The 24,672-nt window shown below is 36.6% G+C and overlaps 3 protein-coding genes across 7 annotated transcripts; 1 reads left to right on the top strand and 2 right to left on the bottom strand.

Moving 5' to 3' along the window:
• Positions 1–443: 443 nt before the first annotated feature.
• On the bottom strand, positions 444–15,727 carry LOC113738406 (uncharacterized). 5 transcript variants are annotated; one of them, XM_072045785.1, is made up of 27 exons: positions 15,591–15,727; positions 13,904–14,641; positions 13,005–13,113; positions 12,808–12,911; positions 12,271–12,429; positions 11,469–11,537; positions 11,068–11,190; positions 10,849–10,998; positions 10,575–10,706; positions 10,411–10,490; positions 10,203–10,297; positions 10,029–10,096; positions 9,483–9,584; positions 9,309–9,382; positions 7,101–7,208; positions 6,929–7,004; positions 4,664–4,803; positions 4,420–4,579; positions 3,869–4,048; positions 3,622–3,738; positions 3,324–3,479; positions 2,553–2,720; positions 2,331–2,443; positions 2,055–2,178; positions 1,015–1,110; positions 871–933; positions 444–777 (listed from the first exon to the last, which is right to left on the bottom strand). In XM_072045785.1, the coding sequence occupies exons 2-27, from the start codon at positions 14,450–14,452 to the stop codon at positions 730–732; spliced, it is 3,363 nt and encodes a 1,120-aa protein (XP_071901886.1). In that variant the 5' UTR covers positions 14,453–14,641; positions 15,591–15,727; the 3' UTR covers positions 444–729. The 5 variants fall into 5 exon arrangements, with proteins under 5 accessions (XP_071901886.1, XP_027121392.1, XP_027121393.1 ...); XM_027265591.2 differs by lacking the exon at positions 15,591–15,727 and adding an exon at positions 15,254–15,576; XM_027265592.2 differs by lacking the exon at positions 15,591–15,727 and adding an exon at positions 15,254–15,576 and having other exon boundaries at positions 4,664–4,800.
• Positions 15,728–16,289: 562 nt separating this feature from the next.
• LOC113738852 (protein BREAKING OF ASYMMETRY IN THE STOMATAL LINEAGE) lies at positions 16,290–17,994 on the top strand. Its single transcript, XM_027266130.2, has 5 exons — positions 16,290–16,377; positions 16,606–16,952; positions 17,063–17,143; positions 17,618–17,790; positions 17,886–17,994. Exons 1-5 carry the CDS (start codon positions 16,290–16,292, stop codon positions 17,992–17,994), a joined length of 798 nt encoding a protein of 265 aa, XP_027121931.2.
• Positions 17,995–19,555: 1,561 nt separating this feature from the next.
• Positions 19,556–22,996, bottom strand: LOC113738628 (protein MICROTUBULE BINDING PROTEIN 2C). The gene is made up of 5 exons (XM_027265868.2): positions 22,573–22,996; positions 22,362–22,445; positions 20,873–21,196; positions 20,184–20,402; positions 19,556–20,018 (listed from the first exon to the last, which is right to left on the bottom strand). The coding sequence occupies exons 1-5, from the start codon at positions 22,813–22,815 to the stop codon at positions 19,788–19,790; spliced, it is 1,101 nt and encodes a 366-aa protein (XP_027121669.1). The 5' UTR covers positions 22,816–22,996; the 3' UTR covers positions 19,556–19,787.
• Between the last annotated feature and the right edge of the window lie 1,676 nt (positions 22,997–24,672).

The raw sequence follows: 24,672 nt of genomic DNA, 5'->3' as shown, positions 1-24,672 counted from the left end.
CACAAATTGTACTTCCTGCCCATAAATTTGTCACACCAAATTTGGATAAATGAAAGTCGACAAATTCTCATTGCCATATTTGAAAAAAAACAGAGTGATTTTAGTGTCTAAGAGAATTTCCAGCATGTAGATGCGAAATAAGGGCACTAAAGAATTTTTTTAATTTAATTTTAATAAGAATAATATATTTAACTGATTTGAATAATACGTAATAAAATAATAGAATAAGGTACTAAAGCAATAAAATTGATACTTTTAACGTACAAAGTGAAATGATGGTTGTGTAGGGGTGCATGTTATAGGGCAATAAATGTTCTTACCTTTCTTGAAAATAAATGTTTTTAATTTTAAATTTTTTTTCTATTTCTCCATGAAACCCTTTTTGGCCCCATCTTTCACGCTTCATTTTAGGGCAGCAAGTTAACCACTATCGAAGAAATTGGTACATTTTAACATGATCCTTGACAACTTAGGGTTGTTTCTTCAGTTGCATACATTTGATTGAGTTCCTGTCCTGCCTTCCTTCAAAAAAAAAAATAATAATAAATAAATAAAGTTCCTGTCCTGCCCTTAATAAAGTAAAAAAAAAAAAAAAAAAAATGCAGCTGGTTTAGTCTAAAGTGGATATGTGTTACATTCATCTACACTATTGAACCAGGAAAGTTCCTTGCTCTAAAATTACTACATAATCTAACAAAAACTGGTGAGCCCCTGGTCAGAGGAGTTGGATCATTCTGGAACTTCAGGAAAGTAGGACTTTTCCAAATCCAGAACAGCCTGCAAAAAAATTGCATTCCAATTCAACTCTAGCAAAGATGCAAAGAAAATAAAGTGCAGTAAAAACTTCAGAGCAAAAATTTTGAGGAAAACCTTGATGATCATGATGGCAGCATCCTTGTGTAGGACCTCGTTATACTCGCTACAAGCAAGATTCTGAGACATGCCAAAACTATAATGTCATCCTTGCAAAAAGGAAGTAAGCAACATTATGTCATTTGCTTGAATGGATCTTACTTGCACACAACTAGGGCATCCAGCATCACCAAAGCACGAGCACGATGTAAGAAGTTCTAATGCTGCAGCTAACAGCTCAGTAAAGAGAGGTTGAACCTGCAAGGTGTGACCATGTTACCTTAGTAGATGTCAACTGGTGGAAAAACACTTCATGGCTTTTCTTTAAGTTTTTGGCAAGCAAACATAGTTTAGTGCATTCACAAGACAATACGGGAGCTTTTCCAATAAAGAATGAAAATTTAGAGTTGAAGTAGGAAAGGGTATTAACGACGTAAATAGTATGAAAATCTAGCAAAACTTAAATGTCATTTTGTAGTTTTTCTAAGTCGAACAGTGGTACCCGGATTATGCTAATGCAACAAAGATTTTCATGCAACCACTAAGAAAGCATAGGTGGAATGACACTCAGATCCGAAAAGAATCAATGACTATTAAAAATTTGCAGAGATTTGGAGCATTACTCATAGAATTGCACTGTTGCAGAGTGTTTCTTGTAAGTAAGAAGTGCTTCATTGTCAATTAAAAAGAAGATATAAAGTCTATTACAAGAGATAGAACATGCAATGACTGATCTAGTTAAGTCAAACAGGCCTGGGAGGACCAGGCTGTTTCTAAAGCAAGATGCTCAGGGTTTAGCTTTTGCATGATAAGAAAGTTTGACCTAGAGTCTGAAAATAGCGAGCTTTCTGTGTCATTACAACGAAATTTTGATCAGAGCTGATTTTGAGGATAAAAAACGTCTAAAAACTAACATAAATAGGCATTCATGAACATGTTACTTGAGCACATAAATGACAAGCTCACAAGAATTTATATATCAGATCTGACAGTGCATTTTCTTTTCTTTTTTTTTTTTCAGTCTATAACCAGTTCTATGTCAGAAATCAAACATGAGTATTACAGCTTCTCTTGTTAACTTACAGTAACTTCTTAAAAATATGGTAAGGTGACATTAAAAGTCTTGCTACATAAAAGACATATAGTCACAATATAATAGAATACAAGGAAAAACTAAAGTAGTGTAAACACAAAAATAGAACCTGTACTGAAATGCCCGTCCCTCCAGGACGTGGATCATAAAGTAGAATTCTTTCAGGAGTATAGCGAGCATCATGAGGGTTAACACACTCCGAAGCCAAGTCAGAAGAATTGCATATTATGTACCTACACGCCATCCCACAGGGGAGTAGACAGGACAGACTAAGACAGCATAATAGGACTATAAGATCAAATCCAACCACCTCCACTCTTGATTTTAAATATTAAAAAGTAGTTTAGCATCAGTTTCCAGATTTTGCGAAGGTTAACAAACTTACAATGGAACCACATTGAGAACAGCATGACTAGCAGCATGTAAACCTCCACGAAATGAATAATTTAAACTCTCCACAGCTAACTTTACGGATTCTGGAACTCGAATCCAAACAGCCTGAACCATGAGGATAATGACACCAGGGTCAATATATTACATCAAAAGAAAGAGTCAAACCAATATGAGAATGCTAAGATCAATAAAATGCGATCCACACTGAATGCACCTGTGAATGATATGAGTAATCAGGAAGTGATAGATCAACAGTATCAAAAACCCGCTTGCTTCTTCTCCATATACGACGGAAACCAAACCAAGTTGTTGTCACTTCGCATGCAGTAGCTTGAGCAGTTGTTCTCGGAAATGGCCTAGAAATAATTCTTGCAAGGTAAGCCTGACATGGTCAAACAAGCAACAAGTTAGCATACTGTGCCCCAAAATTATATAACAACTAATACTGAAACAAAAAGAGATTTGCAATTATTTCCACAAAGTAAGGAGACAAACTACACCCATTCCCCAGCATGTGATTATGAAAAGGAAATGTGGTGTGAGGTAAAGGACAAGGGAGTACTTCTCATTTGCACATGACCAATGGGGTAAACATTCTGCACCGCTTTCTTAGGAAGCAGGTTCAAGTACTTCAACCATTGAAAGTTCTGTGGCATTTATACTTGCTTCATTCTAGCTATTTTTTATTACAAAACATGTTTACTCAATGCACTGCTTTGGTTTAATCAACTAGTTCAACTCTTTAATGGTAATAAATCTGCAGTTACTCCATGATGAATAGAAAAACTGACTAAAGTAACAGCCATTAACTGTTAAACTTAGGACTTCTTACTGCTCCGTAGATCTTTAAGTACAAGGGCTCAAGGAATGTCAACACAGTAATGAATCTAATTTTGCAATAACTTGCTAAGAAGTGTTGGCTACTAGTCTTAGGCAAGATTTGTAAGCAAGGTAAAAATTGAAAATTTTAAGGAATTGACCCTACAATTTGACCACCAATGACATGAATGTCTGTGTAATCACGAATTTTTGTGTAATACTCCAAGTCTGCTTGTTGGCACCAAGCAATTTTACTTGACAAATCCAAATGTTTTACTAGATAGCTCTTGCCCTGATTCATATAAACAGCACCTTCATACACCTGCACATTAATTAAATAAAACATTACTGCCACCATGGGACAAGGGAGATGGAGAGTACATTTTACAATACATGTACTATGAGATTATAGATAAGTGCAGAATGTATAACTACAAGTTTCTCAAGCAATGAACAGTGGTAACCTGGAAAAATGCCCTGCTTTCTTCAATTTCCTCAAGAACTTCATTTTTTTGCTTGTCAATGACTTTGTATCTCTCAGTTTCTATTGCTCGGATGCTAACAGAAATTGAAGGTGCTTTCTTGGAGACCAAAAAGAGTGAATATATAAGGTTTTCTGACAATAATGACGCATGATTGAAAATAAATCTGGTAAATGGCTTGTTAAATTGTTTCCTGACACCAAAACTGAGAATGAGGTATTCCTCGTACCGCATGTCCAATGTAGTTCCATATTCTAGCAGAAGGATCTCGAGATGGATCACTGGTTAGCAACCCTTGGTTTTTAAGCCTCATTACAGCACTCTCCAAGCCAGGGCCAAAATAATTTTCATCGTATGTCAAACTCAGTGGATGCTCTACAGCAGCACACACTAAGTGCTGCTCAAGTACCTGTGGAAATAATAAACTGCAGAAACTTAGGTAAATTCCTACTAAGCAGAAGACCGGGGTAGAGATGGAGCAGAATAGAGAAAAGATAGCAATCACAAAATCCTTTTGCCTCCCCCTCTCCCTTCTCCCAAGTACCTGTGGAAATAATCAACTGCAGAAACTTGGGTAAATTCCCTACTAAGCAGAAGACCAGGTAGAGATGGAGCAGAACAGAAAAGATAGCAGTCACAAATCCTTTTTGCCTCCCCCCCCCCCCTCCCTTCTCCCAAGAAAACAAGCTCAATGAAGAACCAAAAAAAAAAAAAGAAAATAGATAAACAAATTTTTCAAAAGCAAAGGAATAAACCAAACAGATTTACAGTGAAAGGAACCTGCTGGTTTTTAGCATCAATGTGACAGCACTCAATTGGACTTCTGAAAAGTTTTTGTGGAAATTTCATGAAGTACTGATCGAGAGGCCCATCAAATGCAACATAGACAGCAACTGATGGCTTTTCCCTCCTCCCTGACCTTCCAGCTTGTTGCCAGAGACTGAACGAAGAGACAGAATTGGCAACAGTAAGACAGACGAGGAAATCTTACAACAACAAAAACAGAAAAGAACAATAGCCATACCTAGCCATACTACCAGGAAAGCCTAGGTGCAGGGTTACATCAATATGTCCAACATCAATGCCCAACTCAAGAGCATTTGTGGCAGCAATACCACAAATACGACCACTGAAAAAGTCACTCTCAATTCGTCTCCTATCCTGCTTCATTAAGCAGAAAATGAATATTACAAGAATGAAAAACTAAAGAATTTTTTATATTATGTACGACATGATAAGAACATTTATCAGGAAGAGTGTGAATTTAGCTTCAGGTAGATGCTCAATCCAATCAACTATTTTAGGAGACAAAACAGCTGAGAGATGTCACTTCAAAATTTTTATCTTCCTTCAAAATTCTGCACGTTGACTTAACCTCCCCTTGGAAACTTTTATCATTATGCAGTGGGCTATTTCATTTGGTTTTGGTAACTCAGAAGTTAACCACAAGACTATGACAACAATTCATGAGGTACAAGATCACCTCACTCCCAACGAAACCCTAAAGCCAAATATCATATATTTGTCAGCTGTGGATTTCATCTACTATTTACAATAAGAATTTTTCTAACGAAATTACACTTAACTTATCATGTGAATGCATGCACTCACATTTATTGCCCCCCTTCCCCCCCCCCCCCCAACATTTAGATACTTTCCCTGATTAGTTTCTCTCTTGCCAAAACATTAACATGTGAAGCTATCTTAATGACACTCATTAGCCAAATCCTTACAATAATACTGTTAATTTTATTCCAAATTAAAGAGACATTGATTCTTTCATTAGGTTTCCATATATGTATAAATTGATTTCATGGAAATTGACTGTAAAGTCAATATTGAAGAAATTGACTTCTCCATCTCGCCTCTTGACGTTACTTTTCCTCTTCTTCTCCTTTGGAATTCAAATCTCAAACACATCAGATATCATCAAACATCATTGAACAGAATCTTTCAAAACACTTATGAAGATTCAACGATGCATCTCCAAAGCTGGTTTAACCTTTCAAACAATGAATGAGAGTCAAACCACATAGACTTTTGGGGTCCAAAACCCAATACCTTTTCCACCAATAAACCTTATTTATTCCTAGTTTATACTTCACCCATGGATCTAATGTATGCTCTTGACCTCATATTCCTTATAACCACCAAATACAATGAAAGATCTGAAGTTTTCCAAACTGTTTTGTGTTGGAGAATTGCTGGAAAAACACTGGTGTCCATGATTACGCAGTTATTGAGATAAATTATGCAGAATTCATGGTGCAATCCATGGATGCCATCTGTTTTCAATCTCATGTATGTTTGATTGTCTGTGAGAGTGTTGTATGGTTGCAAAAGAAGAAGGAGAACAAAAATAAACAGGGGAAGGAGAAAAAGGAAAGTCAATCTCACCATAGTGAACTTTAAAGGCTTGAAAGTCGATTTCTCAGAGATCAACTTTACAGTTGATTTTTGAGAAATCGACTGAGTAATATTTCTGGAAACCAAATAAAACTTTCACATTTCTTTAATTTGGAAAAGGAATAGAATGTAATAGCCCAAAAGGGAGGGTGTAACCACTTTTAGCACACTGGCTTATTAAATAATTAGAAGTAACATAGTGGAGGGTTTCATGGTGAATATAGCAAACTAATAAGTTGAAAGTCATAAAGATACAAAGAATCAATACATGTATTTGCAAATAAATTTTCTCTTATCAGGAATATTATAAGATAAGAAGACTGCAAGAACAAGCAAGTCACCATCTGCTGCCAGTATTGCAGCAAATTGTAGTAAAACATGGTCAAAATTAGGTAATTGATCAAAATGGACATCCAAGCAAAAATCTAATTGGGAAAGGCTTTAAAAAATCTAATTGGGGAAGGACATACATATTAAAAAACTGTAAACTTAATTGCTAAGACAGTCTTAGTAAACCTATAACAAATTGAGCATGAAATATATCACATGAAGAAAGTGCAATAGAGGTGTGTGTACAAAATTAGAAGATCTTTTTCTTTTTTTTCCCCCTAGTGGAAGCTGGGGGTAGGGGTAGGGTAGGGGGTGCAAGTCAAACAAGAAAAGAAATGATAGAATTAATGCTGCCTATATTATTAACAAAGAATGTGGTGTATAAGTATCACCATTCCACAAGAAAGCAAGATGTTTCCAAAGTTGAAACAAGGTTCAAGGTTCTACATTTGAGAGGTGCATTTGCATTATGATTGTAACTAAACACATTGGTATAGATTTATCTCTTTGCACTAATTCTCTTTCACAGAATTAAAAGAAACATAGAACAAACCTCAGCTACATAGCCACCTCGATAAGCACAAATACAGTCAACTAAGGGGGATGCTGCTTCCTGAAGAATCTCACGCCTTATCATAGTCACAAATATCAAATAAATCATGTTATTCACTTAAGATAAATACTTCACAACAGAAATAAAAATTAGCTGAGAGGGTTACACATACGTGTAATATAGAACAAGTTCACAAAGTTTGCGTGATTTACAGAATGCAATACAGCGAAGCCCATGCTGCACCATTTCTGCAAAGAGTAGAGAAAGCTCGAAAATTGGGCTGCAAAGTCAAAACTATTTTATCAGAATTAAATTGTTTTTACCTAATTGAAATATCTAGAATATACTTTACAAAATATCTATGCGCAGAGTGAAAGTGATTTTTCAATTCCAGTTAACACACAGATCATGAACATGTAAAGACAAAGACATCAAGCATTTCGTAGTAAAGTGATTGTATATTTCTATGACTTGACAAGACTGAACCAAAGAATTTTTCAACTATCAACCATAGCCTCCCAGAAGAGTATAATAGACATACCATCACGGCATTCTAACATTACTCAAGAAGCAGATACATTCTTGTATATATTTTGAGTCTTTAAGTCACAAGAAAAAGGAAACATTTTAACCATCTTCCAGGTATATGAAGTTAAAAATGACACCAACTTTAGCATCCACAAGATAAAACTGAACTTTATTGTCCATAAAACAAGTAGTTTTCAGCTAAATTTTCATATCATGGTCACATCTTAACAGTTATAATGAAAACTTATAATTGGCCAAGTATAATGGATGTCATCAATTTTTGAGATAAAAGTTACCCAAAAAAAAAAAAATTTAAGCCTCTTGCTACCAAAAGACACAGAGCTTTAATGCACTGTCCCCAACTTAATTGGAAGACCATTAATCACACTGTCACAAATTGAGATTTTGGTGCACATCAAAATCTTTTTAGCATCAGAAAAATCGAGTATCAAAAGTGGGTAATCAAATTTAGTTGGACCCCCTGCAAACCTAATGATGGGCCTGTTTGGAACCTGAGTTTTTTAGGAGTTTGTCTAAAACTTTACTGTAGTGCACTGTAGAAGTTTTTGAAAAAATTTTGTAGAAGTTTTGTAAGGTGAAAACTTCTTTTTTCTTTTTTTTTTCTTTTCTATTTTTTTCTATTTTTTTTCTCTACCCTTTCCCTTTCTTTTTCTTTTTCTTTTTCTTTCTTTCCTCTTTCTTTTCTTTCTTCTCTTTTTCTTTTTCTTTCTTTCCTCTTTCTTTTCTTTCTTCTCTTTTTCTTCTTCTTCTTCTTCTTCTTCTTCTTCTTCTTCCCCGTTACCTCCGCCACCCCCAGCAACCGCCACCCCTCTCCTCCCTTTCCCCTTCTCCTCCCCTCCCCCCGCCGCCCCCTCTGCCCCGCCTTCCCCCTCCCCCCGCAGCCCCCCTCTGCCCCTTCCCCCTCCCCCCGCCTTCCCCCTGCCCCTGCCGCCCCCCTCTGCCCCTTCCTGCTCCCCCCGCCGCCCCCCTCTGCCCCTTCCCCCTCCCCCCGCCTTCCGCCTTCCCCCTGCCCCCTCCCCCCGCCGCCCCCTCTGCCCCTTCCCACTCCCCCCGCCTTCCCCCTCCCCCTGCCGCCCCCCTCTGCCCCTTCCCCCTCCCCCCGCCTTCCCCCTCCCGCCCCCCTCTGCCCCGCCACCCCCGCTTTCCCTGTCCCCTTCCCACTTCTCACCCTCTTTCTTTTCTTTCTTTTTTTTTTCCCACAGAGAGGTGGGAATGGTGCCGGACGTAGAGAGAAAAAAAAAAAAAAAAGACAAGAGAGGATGATGGCAGGGGAGGAAGAGGGGGAGAGGGAAAAAAAGAAGACCGGCACCGGCACCGGGAATTGACGCGGGAACCGGCGACGGAGCCGGCAATGGAGGTGGTGATGGGAGAGGAAAAAGAAGAAAAGGGGATGAGAATTTTTTTTTTGTTGTGTTTTGGATATTTTAAGTGTGTAGGTTAAAAACTTTGGTGAGTTTTTGGGGGTTCCTGTAGCACAAGTTGTTAAAAAACTAGTTTTATACAAACTTGGTAAAATACCAAGCTTCCAAACAGGGCCGATATCGGATTGTGTACTTATATGTTGATTCAAAGATGGCATCAGACACAGCCAACAGCAGAGATCGAAGAGGCCTATGTCTATGCTGCATTAGATGTAAGCAGAGAGGATATTTCTCAGCTCTTGTCCTGATAACCCCAGAACTGGGTAAGAAATTTTTCATAAGATCATCAACATATATGGGAAAAAATGGATAATACGCAACTACAGCAAACTTGATTTATACCTTCTAGACAAATGGAGGGTCAAAGGAAAAGCAAATAGAAAGCACATCATCTTCCGTGATGAGAATACCTTGACCGTCTGGCAGCCACATCCTCACTACTCAATAAGTTTGCCTTCGTGTTGGTGGTCATTTTTTTCCCAACCTGAAATGCAGAATTCCACAAATAGCAGAACAGGAAAATGAGGGATTTAAGGACCATCAGTCCAAACATCATAAAGGTTTTGGACTGAAAAAGCACCTACAGTTCTCATGCACAAAGGTGGATTCCAGAGCAGAAAAAGCTTCAGACTGGAAGGACTACCATCATTCTGAACCAACTTTGCTGCTGGTAGATTTGCAAGTTCCTGGGTTACCACACAATTAACATTTATTACTGCCAATTTGAGGATTTGACAAATATATAAATCTGCTTTTTCTGCATTAGAAATTAACATATTCCACTAACCGCAAGATATTGATGGCTAGATCGCAGTCCCCCACACCCCTAAAATCCATTCTCGGACCTTTTGTCTACACATCTAGGACGCTCTCCCTAATCATCAATTAAGAGATTGCTCATCCAATTACTATGGGGAATTGAGTTCCTTCTTTCTTACCAATGCTTTGGAGACAACTAAACCACAAAATGGGCACTATATCCACTTTTAGATTCGTGACTCATAGGGTGATGAAGTCTCTCCAAATGTTTGAACTTCATTGTTTCTAGACCATACATGGTCCTTCAAAGCTATAAAGAAAGATAAGTTACTACAAATGTAATTTCAATATCTCCGGAAGTAAATAATTACCATAGCATGCTCCTTGGGGTTTGCAGAAGTTGCAGTAGAAAAAACAAAGGAAGGGTCACTGCCATAGACTGCAAACAAAGTCAGTTCCAAGCTAATTTGTCACATATAAGAGGAAGAGGAAATTTGAAAGAGAAGAATCTCTCACTAGTAGCAAAATGTAGTTGTCAAAGATACCATGAGTACAGATTCGGCGAAGTCGTCTTAATATAAGGGCAGTATGACATCCAAACGCACCCTTATAATAATGAGCTTCATCAACAACAACAAACCTGTAAAAGGAATTGTCAAGACCTTTTGAACAATCTACAAAAGAGAACATATGCATACAAAATCAGAAGTGATTAAGTAGTGAGCATAGAAAAGTGAACAAAAGGATATGTACCTAAGATTTGACAATATCCGCCTGAATTGTCCATGGGATGGCAATATTGATACATGTAACATATCTGGATTTGTAATCAGCTGCACAAACAGGATTAACTCTTGAGCAAATAAACTCTAGGCAAGATAAAAATAACGTAAAGACAGTAAAACTTACTGAAATACCATTCTAGCATTATCGCGAAGCCACATTCTATCCTGCTGAGAAGTATCTCCATCATATATTCCAATATTTAAGCTCTCATGAAACCCTTCTGTCATAGCGAACAGTGTTCTTAGCTGATCTTGAGCTAAAGCCTGCAAAAACAATTTGGATCTTGTAAAGATTGCCCAGTAGACAATGTCAACTGAAATAGAACCACGAAATAAAATTAACTGAACAAGCATATCGAATCACAGATTCAATAAATCTGTTAGAAATAAGATCTTAAGCAACAACCTTGGTGGGAAATACATATAATGCACACGCCAACAAATTGTGCGACAATACTTCCAGAACTGGTACATTGTAGCAAAGAGATTTTCCACTGGATGTCATGGTTGCAACAACTACATGCTCCCCACCAAGAGAAGCCTGAATTGACTCAGCCTATAGAGAACGTCACAGTCCATCAGCTATGAACTGGATAGAGAACAAACAGCACATCATTATCTTTACCTGATGGCTGTACAATCTAGTAATTCCAATCCGTCTGAGTGCAAAAGTTGTGCTTTCCGAAAGTAGACTGGGAATTTCCACATAATTTGCATGCCGAGCTTGGATTTCTTCGATGTGAACAATCTGAACCAGGAAAAAAGAAAAGGAAATACCACTTATTACAATATTCCAGTAGAAATTACCATACAAAATAAATATGCAGGAATCTTGATTAATATGATATGATAGTCTACAATGATAATTAGGAATGTTACAGAAATATAATGCCACCAGATCCACTTAGCTTGAGAGATTTTATACTTTGTCCTTTACCTCAATCCCAAGTACCATAAACTGATCCACCCTTCCCAGACTATTATAAACAGGAAAAGTATAAGCAGTTGACAATAAGCAAAGATGACCTGCCCATGAGAGCCAAGGCCATGTTTCAAATGGTCCACCATTTCCACAGGAAGCAGTGGATTCATCCCCTGCAAAGTGAAAGATAGTCAAAATGCTTTTTTATCTTATTTGTAATAAACTGAATGTATTTATATGTCAAATTTTAGACAGCACATGTATGTTAAATGAAATAATCCCAGAAAGATAGAAGAAGAAGAAGAAGAAGAAAAGGATATCAAAAGTGATACATGTGATAAATACTAAATGACTGCTATTTTATAGTATGATTCCAGATAGCGACAACTTGATGTACAACAGTGATGCCTTTACTACATGACGAGGCCCTGCAATCTACTGCCATATGGATCCTATCCCAAGATGACCCTAGCACCATGGACAGAACCTTACTGAAATAAAACTTTCTCCTCTAGGAGGCAGATTCTATGTAACTTCTCTCCTACTGGCAAGCAGAAACTATTCCAAAGAAAAGAACAAATAATTCAAAAAGCTCCAAAATCTAAAGTCTCACAGATGACAATGGGAATATACTTTCATCCATGCAAGTAAGAATATTGCAATATATTTGATCCTCAATGTAATAAACCCCAAAATATGCAGTAAACCAGGTTGGTACTGAATCATATCTTTGACTAAAATGAGTATGAATGAAAGGACATAACCAACACAAGAGTGATCTACTAAAGATATTAATGCCTCCACTATTACGCAAACATACTTCTATCCCATACAAACAGTTGTACCACAACAAATGTAGGAAGAACAACAGCCAATCCTTCATGACGGGAAATTTCTAAAACTTACACGGCACCGTGGTTCAAATGACGGAGAACTTAAACTTCTGGAGCTGCTTCGACCTGCTCTTTTTTCTTCCTTTCCAATTGCTGTAGTGTCACATTCCCTCGCAGAAATAAGAAGCTCTTCCAAGGAAAAGAACTTAATCTTATCATTTTCTTTCTTCAGCTGCAAAATACTTCCAATCAAGTCAGAGAAAAGAAACCAAAAACAAGGAAGACGTGTGTCTAAATGAATTTAAGTTCATCCACAACAAATGCTGAATACGTCATTTTTCTTATTAAGTAGCTAATATGCCAATCATGATTTCTGTAGCCAGAATAAAATAGATGATGAAATGGATAATTGGACTTTGTTTGAATTTAAAATCAAGTTGCTCAATATGTCCAATTACGCGAGGAAAAGTTCACCAACACCTTACTTCTGAAACAGTATTTTCTTGTCTGTAAGTACCAATCCTTGCACAAGAATAAACATCACCAGGCTTCTAACAGACAAATAATACAAGAAACTATACAAGTACAACAATTAAATAAGTTTACACACCAATAATGACTTGACAGCCCTCGACAGATGATCTGTGAAAGAATCTTCCCTTTTCTTCATTGCATTAAGGATCTTGAATATTGGCGCACGCTTTATAGCTGATTCTAAAGGAGCAGAAGAAAGAAAAATCCAACAAAATATCTCAGATGGCTATGTAAAAATACCTTAAATATGGCAGTCCAAAACAAGGTACTCACTATTACCAGTAGGCAGTTCAATTTCATGTTGATCTCCTGAACCATTCAGGATTAACAGAGAATTCCGTGCTTTTGCACCCTCTATTTCTTTGTCAACAATTTTTATAACCTGAAAGGAAACGACTTCTGTCATAAGACAATAGAGAAACCAAAGGCAACATATGTCACAATGATTTAAAGGCAAAATATACCAACTAAAATAAGATATCATAGGATACCATTCAGTAAATATCATATAAGATTAACTCAATCCTCGAAGTAAAACAAAGGCCAGAAATTATAGACTAAAACTCATTGAGTAATTGATTTCTTGGAATAGCTGGAATAATGATTCCTCCATATCAGATCAATTGTCCAATTCTAATTGGCAACAAGTTTAGCAAGGTGACTATTTAAGTCAAAAAAATGTAGCATAAGTAGGAAAGAAAGTACGGCTGTAGGCTACTTATTTCATTTCAAGTTTTAGAAGGTGATCAATGGGCCAAACAAACAATTTCTGAAATCAGGAGTTTTGGTCTTATGAAAATGGATCTTTAGTAGAAGTTCTGTAATTCTCAGGCTCATGCAAGTAAACATTCAAACAACAAAGCAGGGGAACAGGAAGTGAATGCTTTCAAATTTATGTGTACATTAAACCACTGAAATTCAGCAGCAACCAAAGCATCTACACAAGGAACAATGAACCCAAAGGCAAAGGGTCCATTATACGTGAGTATTTATTTGGAAGCAATCCCTATAAGCAATTTTTCACATTTAGGTCAAGTTGAAACAAGGGAGCCTTACCGAACAACAAAACAAAAAGATGAAAAATAGACTTCCATAGCTAAGGCATATCCAGTAAATGAACACAAATTCCAGTGCTTTCAACGGCTATATTGTTTCTTCAATTAGAGAATTACCTTGGGGAAAAGCAAAGAAAGATGTTCAATGTCTGCGAGACCAATCTGACTTCCAAATTTCTTAAGGTGGTCCAGTGCTTTAGTCAGACCAGTTAAGGTAATTCCTATATGCCACAGTTGAAGAAAAGCTGAATAGGTGTTCAAGAGAGCAAAAGCTTTCATAATTTTCTTCAACCATGATGGACACATACACAAAGAAGCCCCATTTGTACGGGGATCCATTTCGTGATCCTTGGCATTTCCTCTCTTTGCTATGCATTTTGCTGTGACTGGATCACTTAAGCAATTTACAGAATCCAAAATCTGTATAAACATTTTGCATTTTTCTTCATCAAGCATGTTAGTACGGGATGATTGAAATAAATCCAGTACAATGTCACGTGAATGTCCCAGGCTCTCGTCATTAATGGACCTCCTCTTGCGTTTGACTGGTAGTGAATTGGCATCAGATGTGTTCCAAGTTTCTTCATTCATACCTTCTGGTTCCACCTCAGCATTTGGATGATTTTTGTGATTGGATCCATTCTGCAAAGAAGATAGGTCTTGCATTAAGTCAGAATATGCTGACTCAGCTAACTTTGATACCAAGCTCTCAGTTTGGACTGTTGAGGACCCCTCAGATTCATCAAGTTTCTGGGCTTCCTGCCTATCCTTTCTAGCAAATGGAACCAGAACAAAGAATTCCCCAGAAGCAATTGAAAAACTACCAATCTGACTCTGCAAGCTCAATTTTTTAGCCTGATGCATAAATTCCAATAAAAAAAAATATAAGATATGCGAGAATAAATCTTTTCCAAATGCAATAGCGGGAAAAGGTGGTGAGTTAGAACGTTATTTGCATTAACCTCTCGAAACATAAAACCAATAGAATTATAAAGCACGCAATGACGCGCACCAGAACAAACAAATATTACCATTACATGTAGAACAGCAACAGCCATTTCATAGAAAATTAACATTCAGATTTCTCTGTAACTTTACTCGCAAGTATTAAAATCAACACAAACACAAGTCTGCACATTCCCATATACAAGCAATCCAAACAGACAGGTGCTGTATTCTTGCTGGGTCGATGCCATTTATTAAGCTATGCTTTTTTTCAAACAGTGAACCATACGAAAGTATTGATCTTTACCAGAGGTTACAAATTAGAGAGAGAAAAAAACCATGTATTCAAAAAGTAAGTAGACAAAAGTGAAGTACAAATAGACATATAACCATTCGAACCAGTATAGAGTAAAATGGGACAGGGTTGGTGAGGTTTGTAGTTTTGGGGAAGACCCGCCGGGGGGCGGGGGCGGGGGCGGGGGAGGGGGGGTGTTGTGGTTGTGGTTGTGGAGCAGAGGTAACCTTGAGGAACAGATGGAAATTGGGAGAACTAGAAGCAGGAGGGAAACTTTGCTTGAGAAGTTGCTTGAGTTCTTGAATGGTCTGGTTTGGTTTCACGGATAGACTGATCGATTCACCTGTCAAGCTCCTAACTTGGATTTCTCTTTCCTCAATTTCGCTAATCTCTTCCATTCTTGTCAACCCGGGAAGAATCCTGTGCTTCAAAATCCAACTCCCCCTAGCAGTATTTTGTCAGCATTCAGGGATTCTGATTTCTTTATTTTGAGTGATTTTGAGAATGCTGAGGAAAATGAGGGAGAAATTGTAAAGTTATTTAATCAGACAGAGACAGAAATACCTAGGATTTGGCGGGGGAGGGATGTTTGCTAACTGCAGCTGCTCACGTGCACGTCCAACTCAAGTCACGTGATGGATTTCTGCTCGATTATTCCAATACGCAGGAATTTTCTTTTCTCAGTTCAAATTGTTTTGCTCAAAATATGCAAACAGGTCGGTCTTTTGTACAGTACTGTTTGGACAGATATTTTGCAATTCGAATGTTTGCAGTTTATTCGATTAAAAGACTTGTTTTTAACAAATTTTTTTTTTTTTTTACTAAAAGACTTGTAGAAGGGATTTTTTTTTTTTTTTTTTGTGTCAAGAACAACCCTTTGAAATTTTTAACGTTGTAGGCTATTGAATGACTTGTAAAATTGTGGGAAATTTTTTAGGAAAGTTATTAGTGGAACCAAATTATGGAAGGACATATGATAGCAAATTTGCATTGCATGCTCAATGCTCCTTTATGGACAGTTGCCAAGTAATGGCTCCACGTTTTACTCTGGTTTCCATAGCAAGAAATCATAACTGGCTCACTATCATTAATCACGGTTGGAGGAGTCATAAAACAGACCAACTCCGCTTGATGCATAATTCATTTTCTCACCATATTTCAAATTCAAATCACCATTTCTTCCATCGCTACTTTCCTCCATAGATAGATCTTTCTCATTCGCCACTAACCATTTTATCTTCAACAGGAAAAAGGGTTCAGAGAATGAGCACAACCACGATTACGCAGCTTGTGAGATGGCGAGTAAGGCATTTGGCAGCATGTTTGTATGCATGCAGGCTTCCTCTTATAGGTAACAAGCAAATAGAGCTAAACAACCCCAACTGCACCTGCCTAAGCAATAGGGATAATCCCAACAAAAAAGTTCAGTCAAATTCTTGATACATTTAGTACATGTTTCATAGTACATGGTACTCTTTTTTTTTTTTTTAACCTTTATTTGTACCTTCGTTTATTTCTTTGTTTCTTTTTTGGTCGACATGTTTTATGGTTGATGTGGCTATTTGTATATCTTGTGAAGATGAACCGGATTGCTCTACATCGACTGATGAAGTGCCAGAAAAGAAAATGGTTTTCGACCCTATCGGAGAGAGCAGAAGAAGTGAGACCAGCAGACAAAAATCAAGAAGAAAGAACCGAGATCAAGAGAGGGCATCCCCTGAAAATCCTAAGCAAAAAAGCAGTAGCAAGAGAAGTGAAGATAGGAGGGGTGAATCAAGCATGTCAAGTTTTGCTGAAGAAGAATACATTGTTTTCTGCTTTACAGATGATGGAGAAATCCAGATGGTTAAAGAGAAAAGGTCATCAGGGGCATCTCATGGCCCGATTAATCCTGCCAAGAGACGTTCAAGGAGGGTAAATGATACGGTCAGCAATTGACCTCTTTTTTTGCTGTTGCTTCATTTGCTGTTTTTTTTTAATTAGTTAATTAGTAGTCTTAAATTGTCTTAACTTCTTACTTCGAGACAAAAAAAAAGACACAGAATTGTGGTGAGAATGCTGAAGGAACTTCCATCCCTAGCCATGTTGCAGGAGACACTGCCCTCTGTGATGAACATGTAAGGTTTCGTCTGTCCCCATGGATTTGCTAATTGTCACATTTTACAAACTTACATCCAAATCAAAATCAATGTTCAACTTGACAGGATCCTAATATGTAATTTAAATAAAGAATATTTAATTGCATCAATTAAGTAATCATTAGATTATCTCAATCTTCACAACCTGATCCATCCGGCCGGATGTTTATAAAATTTTATTTGTTGATGGTTAATGCACTGACAAGCATGATGTTTAGCATTTAATAACTATTGAAAGTTTTCATCATTTGATCTTGTTATACCATGTATCACCCAAATCTTGTACTCACATTGTTGTAAGAAAGAATGTGATGTATACTATTGGAGGCTGAAATGCCGCGATTTTTGCATAAACCTACTCCCACAGAATTCTTGAGTACTGTAATTAATTTCTTCGGGAAATATCCTTGAACCCAAAGAGTGAGAGTAATTCTTAACAAGAAAAGACTGCAGGCCGAAGAAGAAGGAAGCAACGATGTAGAAGTAGAGTGCATTCCTGATGAGATCAAAGAAATTAATCACTATGGACCTCATGAATGCAGAACTTTGTCTTCCATGTTATCTGTAGCTGAATCAAGTGATTCCAATCAATCGGATGCCAGCACAGGTTCATTTGCCTTCCCAATGTAAGTGAAATAGGTGAAAAACCAAGTGGAGTGACATCAATTCTTGAACCATTTTGGTTAATATCCCAAGGGTGAAGTAATGATACAATGTGCAGATTGGGAAGGGATTGGATGGGCAGCCCTGTTCATATGCCGAAGCCAGAAGACGTGCACTTGCAGAAGCACAAGGCAAGGGTTGTGCGTCTTAATTGTTGTAGATTCTGAGAGGCCGCAGTTGTCTATCACAATATTTAGCTCCCACAAATTTTATACTCTTGCTTTAGATTCATGGTAACAATTAACATTCTATTTATCCAACTTTGCTAGTGATGTTACAGAGTTTTGGCAAGATTTTCTTTAGTTAGTATTTAGCTTTATCAGCTGCTCAACTGTCTATTGACTGGAATATGTAGGCTAATATCACACCATCAGAGTAGAGTTTTGGCTCACGACCACAAGGACGCGAGGTTGAATCATGTAAATGGCACAAATGAAGTCCATTGGATGTCACTGATTTCATAACTAAACTTGGTGTTTATTTTGTAAGTCTACGAACGAATCCGAACAAGGTTTACCATACAGAACATAGTAAAATACAGCGCCAAAGCGTGGGAACATACTTGAACATAATAACTTTGTTTGGATCGTGGTTTTTCGCAAAAAAATGTTTACGTTTTTCATGAACACATTTTCTAATTACTTTTTTATCTCATGTATATCAAATCGCTACAATATTTTTTTTTCTACAAAAGCTCCTAAAAATAGCAATCCAGTTTATCTTTTTGGAGCTTCAATGTAATATTTATGTTCATTGATTTTTCAAATGTTATGTGTATGTATCTGTGTCAAGTATGATGTACTTTTTGTTATTAGTGCAAACATTGAAATGAAATTGTACTTTTATGACAAAAAGGGGAATAAAATTTCACAAATCTCCCCTGAGGTTTATAATAATTGCAAGCGGTACCCTTTATTTAAAAAATTACACCTACCTCTCTTCATGGTGTTAAAATCACAAAAGTAACATTCATGACTTGCTCAATTTAACGCCTCCATGATGTGATGCACTTTTAAAATTAAAAGTTAACAAATCGTTAAAAAAGAGAGAGAGAAAAAATAAAGCAGAGCAAAGAATAGTAGATTCTTTCTTGTCCTAACCACTCAAATGACCTCAGTCCAATATTACATAACATTGTATTAATTTGAAAACAAATTGTAAATTCTTACAAAATTGGGTTGCTTACTCAATTTTTGGTTCGTCCATGTGAATTTTTTTTTTTAAATTTAAGGGAAGAGAAATGAATTCGATAGATAATTCTTTTAAAGTATGTAGCAATATATCATGTTCAAAATTACATAGGAATTTTACTTCTAAGGAGAAAAATCAAATAAGGGAGATACAGGATTATCAATGGGGATGTTTTGCTTATATCAGCAAAGTGAGCCCAACGCACGCACCTTTTAAGGGAGGTTAATGTAATTTTTCAAACCCAGAGGGTACTCCCTACAATCATCATAAACCTCAGGGTCAGGGGAGGTTTGTGGAATTATTCCAAAAAAAAGAATGGAGTAGCACTTAACGCATTAGAGAGTCCTACAAGAATGCTCGAGTCTCTGATCTTTCATTGAAAAATGTTATTGCCGAATTAGTTGCAGATGCAAAGTTATAAGGATGAGGACCTATATCAAGATCAGAACAAAATTAAACGAAAAAAAAAAAATTAAGCAACATTTTCGAAATGCGCCTAATTATTTTCCAAAGCATATAAAGAACAACACCTCAGAGTTAAGAAGAATAATACCGTGTATTATGGGCTTGTAACCACTATTCAAGAAAGTAACATTGACCACAAATTAGTACACATTTCATTTTTTGTTTCCATTCAACAAGTAAAAGCACAAGAAGAAAAGGAAATGACGAGCAATGGTTCACTCACACTTTAGTAAAGAACGATATGCCCCTAATTATCAACAAGCAGCCAAATCTACAATCATCACCTCAGGCAGGTATACCTAAATTAGCTAATAGAAACTGTTTCTGCAATAATTCTTGAAACTCCATCATTTGGATTTCCTTTGCCACCGCTGGAACTCTTTGATCTCATAACAAACGACTGCAGATGCATCCTCGCACTTGCAGCTGCAGCAATAGACTCATCATCCTGCTTCACTTTTGCAGCCGCAACAGCAGTGGCATATGCTTCTCTTGCTGCCTCTAGTTTTTGCATCTGAATTTCATCCAAGTCATCCTGTATAAAAGAAATTTATTTCAATTGTAGACAACAAAGCAACCAACAGATGTCTAAGATGCCAACCCTCCCAACCCAACACAACCACAGCGATTAGAGTTGAATAACACGTAGCAACAAGAATAACCTCACTAAAGAGAGCACCACTAGGTGGCATTGACTTACAAGATCAGGATTGTGATCTGAAGCACAAGATACAGCATCATAATCTTTAGCAGAAAGGGTAGAAACGTTTCTTGCCAACCCTTCAAATACCAGCATAAATGATGAAATTTCTCCTTGCACCCCTTTAAGATCTTTCTGTAGCTGTTCAACACGTTGATTGGATGTCATTGCTTCCCATTGTAACTTCTCCACAGCCGCTTGTTTGTCAGCTAGCTTAATCTGTATAGGAGATGTATAGTCAGCAATGGTTTACCAGACGATCACATGCTTTGCCAGGGTCAACCACACACACCAACCAAAACCACAGATACTAGAGTGCAAGAAACACCTAAGTACTCAAAAGTGCAACTACACAAACTACGAGCATGCAGCGTTTTAAAATTCTTGATACAAAAAGGAAGAAACCCAGAAAGGCAATTATTTTCCACAAAGATTACATTTACGCCACAATAAATGAGAATTAGCTACTGTAAACGGAAAAAAGATATACATACTGGATTCTTCCATTATGAGGTTGCTTTGGCAAACAAGAGTCAATGAAATACCAATTAGAGAGGCGATAATGAGAAAGTTTCCATACTTTTTTTGTGGGTAAGTAAAAGATTCCATACTCTATAGAAAGGAAAAATGAAAAACTTAACAAAATAAGAGAACTAATTATGCACCACATGCTAGCATTAGAAACAAACCTTTGTGTCAGCAAGTTGTACTTGGGTGGAATTTAGTAAAAACTCCTTTTCTGCTGCTTCAGTTTTCAATTCATTTAGCTTGGCCTGAATCTCAGTTTTTGAGATCTCTGCTGACTTCAGAAGTTCATCTTTCTCTGATAACTTCCTTTGTAGATCCAGAACTTGTTCTCTCAAAACCAACAATTCTTCCATATCCTTTTCTGTTGGTGATAACCTTGAAAGCATAGATGAGTTGTCAGCAATTCTGTCTTGGTTATTCCTGTGGTCCTTATTCCTTTTCATAGGAATAGATTGAACTCCATTCCTCGCCTTTACTTCAGCTGTCTGCACCAAACATAAACATCACCACTGAAATCGACTAAAATGAAGCAAAACTAGGCTACCATGAACCCAACTGTATAATGAACAAAAGAACATACAAAGATTTGAAACTTCATATAAAATGAAAGCATTTTAATTTTTCTTTTAGGGTCCCAAGGAAACGAAAGTGGGGGGTTGTGTGTGCTAAGACTTCAAGCTGATCAGCAGGCATAACCAATCCCAGTTAGGGTGTTCATGAAATCATTCACAACATGGTTGGAGCACCTACCACCATAAGATAAATAGAAGAACAAGATAATTAACACTTCATGTTTTTAAACGTAACCTAATGTGCTGCAAGCTCGAAACTATCCTAAGCAAACAAAATTAAGAGATGTAAAAAATTTTTATGCAAAATGAGAACAAATAAGTGAACGCATTTTTCAGCATCAAGCAAGTAGTCTGGAATGGTAAGAGTTTTACAGTCCCCAAGCCCATTTACGAAGATAAGCCTGAAGTTATGCAGCTAAAATTCCAAGGTAGGATTAACTAGAAAAGTAAAAATTCCTAGAGCTAAGGTTGGAGAACCTTCTAGTCTGTCCAATTGCAAAGGATTAAAACTGAGGCATGCACTCAAACAGCCCCAAAAAGTGTATCTTATTTTTAGATGATAAATGTTGGTGTTTTCCAAAGTATTTCTAATTAGTTCCAAAAAAAATTCTTGGTTGTGCACTTGACCAAAAATTTCACTCATTATTCTCCAGCAAATATGGCAGCTTATCCTCCGCTAGCAGTATCCTTAATAAACGCAGTTCACTTCTCATAATTGAACCCCATTACCCAATGTGTTACAACACAGGTCAAGTCAGAGTCCACAGCCACAATACTAAATAGTAAGTACATCTATAACCCACTATATGCTTGATAATGCAAAAGTCACATTAATTTCAATTCGAATGATGAACTTCCATAATTTTATCCATCAGACCAGACAACTGTTTGACGTCCCCAACAAAATAAGTGAGTTACTAGTGCAATAAAGCAGAAAAATACGCATAACTAAAACAGATGAACAAGTGAATTAAAGTTCAAATTCCATTTCCATCATCTTCTAGCAAGTAAAAACTATGCATAACAAATACAAGTGTGTGTGTGTATAATAAAGTAAATAAATAAGTAAACAAAGTACCTTTCGAGCAAGTGATTCTCTAGACGGTGTCTTGGTATAGATCATTGAACCTCTCCGAGTAAACGAAGGATTCACCTTCTGATCCTACACAATAATTTCCGAAACCAAAATTTTCAAATTCAACCCTCGCGCTTCACATTAATTAGCAAAAAAGAAAAAAAAAAACAGATTTAAACTTCAAACAAGAATAAAAAACCAAAAAATTACTTACAATGAGTGACTGAACGAGGGGGACCATTTCAACGAGGTCGTTAAAGAGGACAGGGTCATAGCTGCCGGCGGCTGAGGCATTGGAGAGCGCAGATAGCGTACGGTGCAGAGAAGAAGGAGAGGACGACGCCGTATGATGGAGGCGAACGTCGCCGGAAAGCCACGAGTTAGGTTCAGCCGTGCCGGCGGCAGCAGTTGCTGAGCGGTTATCTTGTAAATCTACCAAATGTTGGGGCTCAAACATATTGTTTAATGGTACTTTAACAATTTCACAGATCGATTGTAATTACAGATTCGAGCCTCAGATTAAAATTGGAGGAGCAAAATTCGGGAAACAAATGTTGTTGAGAGAAAATTTTCAGTTTTTTTGCTTTGAAGAGGACCGGAGAGAGTGAGTGGGAAGAAAGTGAAGGAAAGAGTGAGAGAAAGAGACTTGGGACTTTCAAATTTTTATTTTGAGAGATTTCGGACAATTTGAGCGTTATCTTACGGTGTCGTTTTCTATTTGAAGAGCAAAGGTGTTTATTACGTCACGTTTTGTCGTCAAAGCGTCAAGGAAAAGAAGAGAACCCACAAAGATATCTTAGGACAAATATTTAGTGGTCTCCAACGTCACGACTAAAATAAGGAAAACTTTTTTGAAAATTCTTGAGAGAATATTTGCTTAACACATTTTGAATTCATTTTTATTTATTTACTTAAGGAAAACTTTTTTTGAACATTTTTTGGGAATATTTGCTAAAATTCTATAGTAAATATTTGCTTAACACATTTTTAAATGATTTTTTTTATTTAATTACTTTTTTATTTAAAAAAATTAGTAGGCAAGAGTAAGGAGATTAGAACTCAGGTAGGTACGAGATCTCAATCTTAACCATTAGATCAAAACCTTCTGAATTCATAAGATTTCAATGTTAACTATTAGATCAAAAACCTTCTCGACTGTTTATTTAATTACATTTTAACTCACATAAATCACATTTAAAAAAAAAAACTACAGTAGAAAAGGCAATCACACTTATAGTACTTGAGTTTGGGTTGGAGTAGTTAGTAAGTTAGATCTGAGTGAATTGAAATTGGGCCACTGGAGGTTGACAATCCTTTTTAATCTTCCTTTTGTTCAATTTAGAGGGGCTCTTAGGTTAATTATTGACAATAAAAGAATAAAAGATAAGAGCATATTTAATTATAATTTTAACATATTAAGAATTTAGGAACACCTATATTCCGTTTCAAAGGATTCATTTCAACAAAGGCAATTTCTATTTCGGACACCCTTTTGAAATCGAAACATATGGAGCTCAAGAGTTTGTTGAGAAAAAGAAACAAATAGAGTAAAAACAAAATAAGGCACAAGAATGCCACCAGTTAGAATGACCAGGGCGGCAAAGCTCTTTTTTTTTTGTTTATTTTATTTTAGGAAAAATAGTTCAAAACGTCCTTCACTTTTTAAATAGTAATTCTACATCTCTTATAACATTAAGTTGGTAAAATTTAGCCCAAATCTAGGATTTTGACCACTTTCTACCATCAATCTGCCACCACGTAACCCGTACATGGTCATTTATTTTGGGCAAAAAAGTAATATTTCATTTCTAGCTAAATAAGTGACCCGATACATAATTATTTTTATCCCTAAAAAGGAAGGATCTAACCTAAATTATATTCATTTTACTTCAAAAATGCGAGATGTGATCTAATTCATATTCATTTTTGCCTCTAAAAAAATGAAATTTAACCTTTTTGTACATAAAAAATGACTATATGTGGGTCATATGTGATTTTAAGTTAAAAATGGTCTGAAACTTAGATTGGAATAAAAATATGCTAGCTTGAATTGTAAGTGACGTAAAATTAATATTTTAAAAGTAAAGGACGAAAAATTTTATTTGGTAAAGTATAAGGAACGTTTTGAATGATTTTTCCTACTATTTACTTTTAAGCAATAGTGAGTGCTGAAAGAGAGACGCCTGTTTGTGATTTTCATGATAATATGAAACTTGCATCTACACATATTTTATGGCTTTATTTGACACAAAATTTTTGCCTTTTTTTTTTTTGAAATAATTAGAAAACAGAGGCAATGAGAGTTAAAATATGT

The sequence above is a fragment of the Coffea arabica genome, chromosome 4c, assembly GCF_036785885.1.
Source record: "Coffea arabica cultivar ET-39 chromosome 4c, Coffea Arabica ET-39 HiFi, whole genome shotgun sequence".
NCBI classification, from domain to species: Eukaryota; Viridiplantae; Streptophyta; class Magnoliopsida; order Gentianales; family Rubiaceae; genus Coffea; species Coffea arabica.
The sequence above is the reverse complement of the archived record's forward strand: the minus strand, read 5'-3'. Positions and strand labels throughout refer to the sequence as shown.

Bases quoted from the DNA above. Each gene is read 5' to 3' on its own strand.
- LOC113738406 (XM_027265591.2), bottom strand. From the start codon at position 15,424: ATGGAAGAGATTAGCGAAATTGAGGAAAGAGAAATCCAAGTTAGGAGC. The intron at 14,642-15,253 runs GTTACCTCTGCT...TTTATGCATCAG, and splicing joins ATTTCCATCTGTTCCTCAAG to GCTAAAAAATTGAGCTTGCA. The intron at 10,707-10,848 runs GTTGTTGCTTAA...TTGTTTTTGCAG, and splicing joins TATATGTATTTCCCACCAAG to GCTTTAGCTCAAGATCAGCT.
- LOC113738628 (XM_027265868.2), bottom strand. From the start codon at position 22,815: ATGTTTGAGCCCCAACATTTGGTAGATTTACAAGATAACCGCTCAGCA. The intron at 22,446-22,572 runs GTAAGTAATTTT...ATTATTGTGTAG, and splicing joins CCCTCGTTCAGTCACTCATT to GATCAGAAGGTGAATCCTTC. The intron at 20,403-20,872 runs GTTTGTTTCTAA...TCTCCTATACAG, and splicing joins TACAACTTGCTGACACAAAG to ATTAAGCTAGCTGACAAACA.
- LOC113738852 (XM_027266130.2), top strand. From the start codon at position 16,290: ATGAGCACAACCACGATTACGCAGCTTGTGAGATGGCGAGTAAGGCAT. The intron at 16,378-16,605 runs GTAACAAGCAAA...TATCTTGTGAAG, and splicing joins ATGCAGGCTTCCTCTTATAG to ATGAACCGGATTGCTCTACA. The intron at 16,953-17,062 runs GTCAGCAATTGA...ACAAAAAAAAAG, and splicing joins CAAGGAGGGTAAATGATACG to ACACAGAATTGTGGTGAGAA.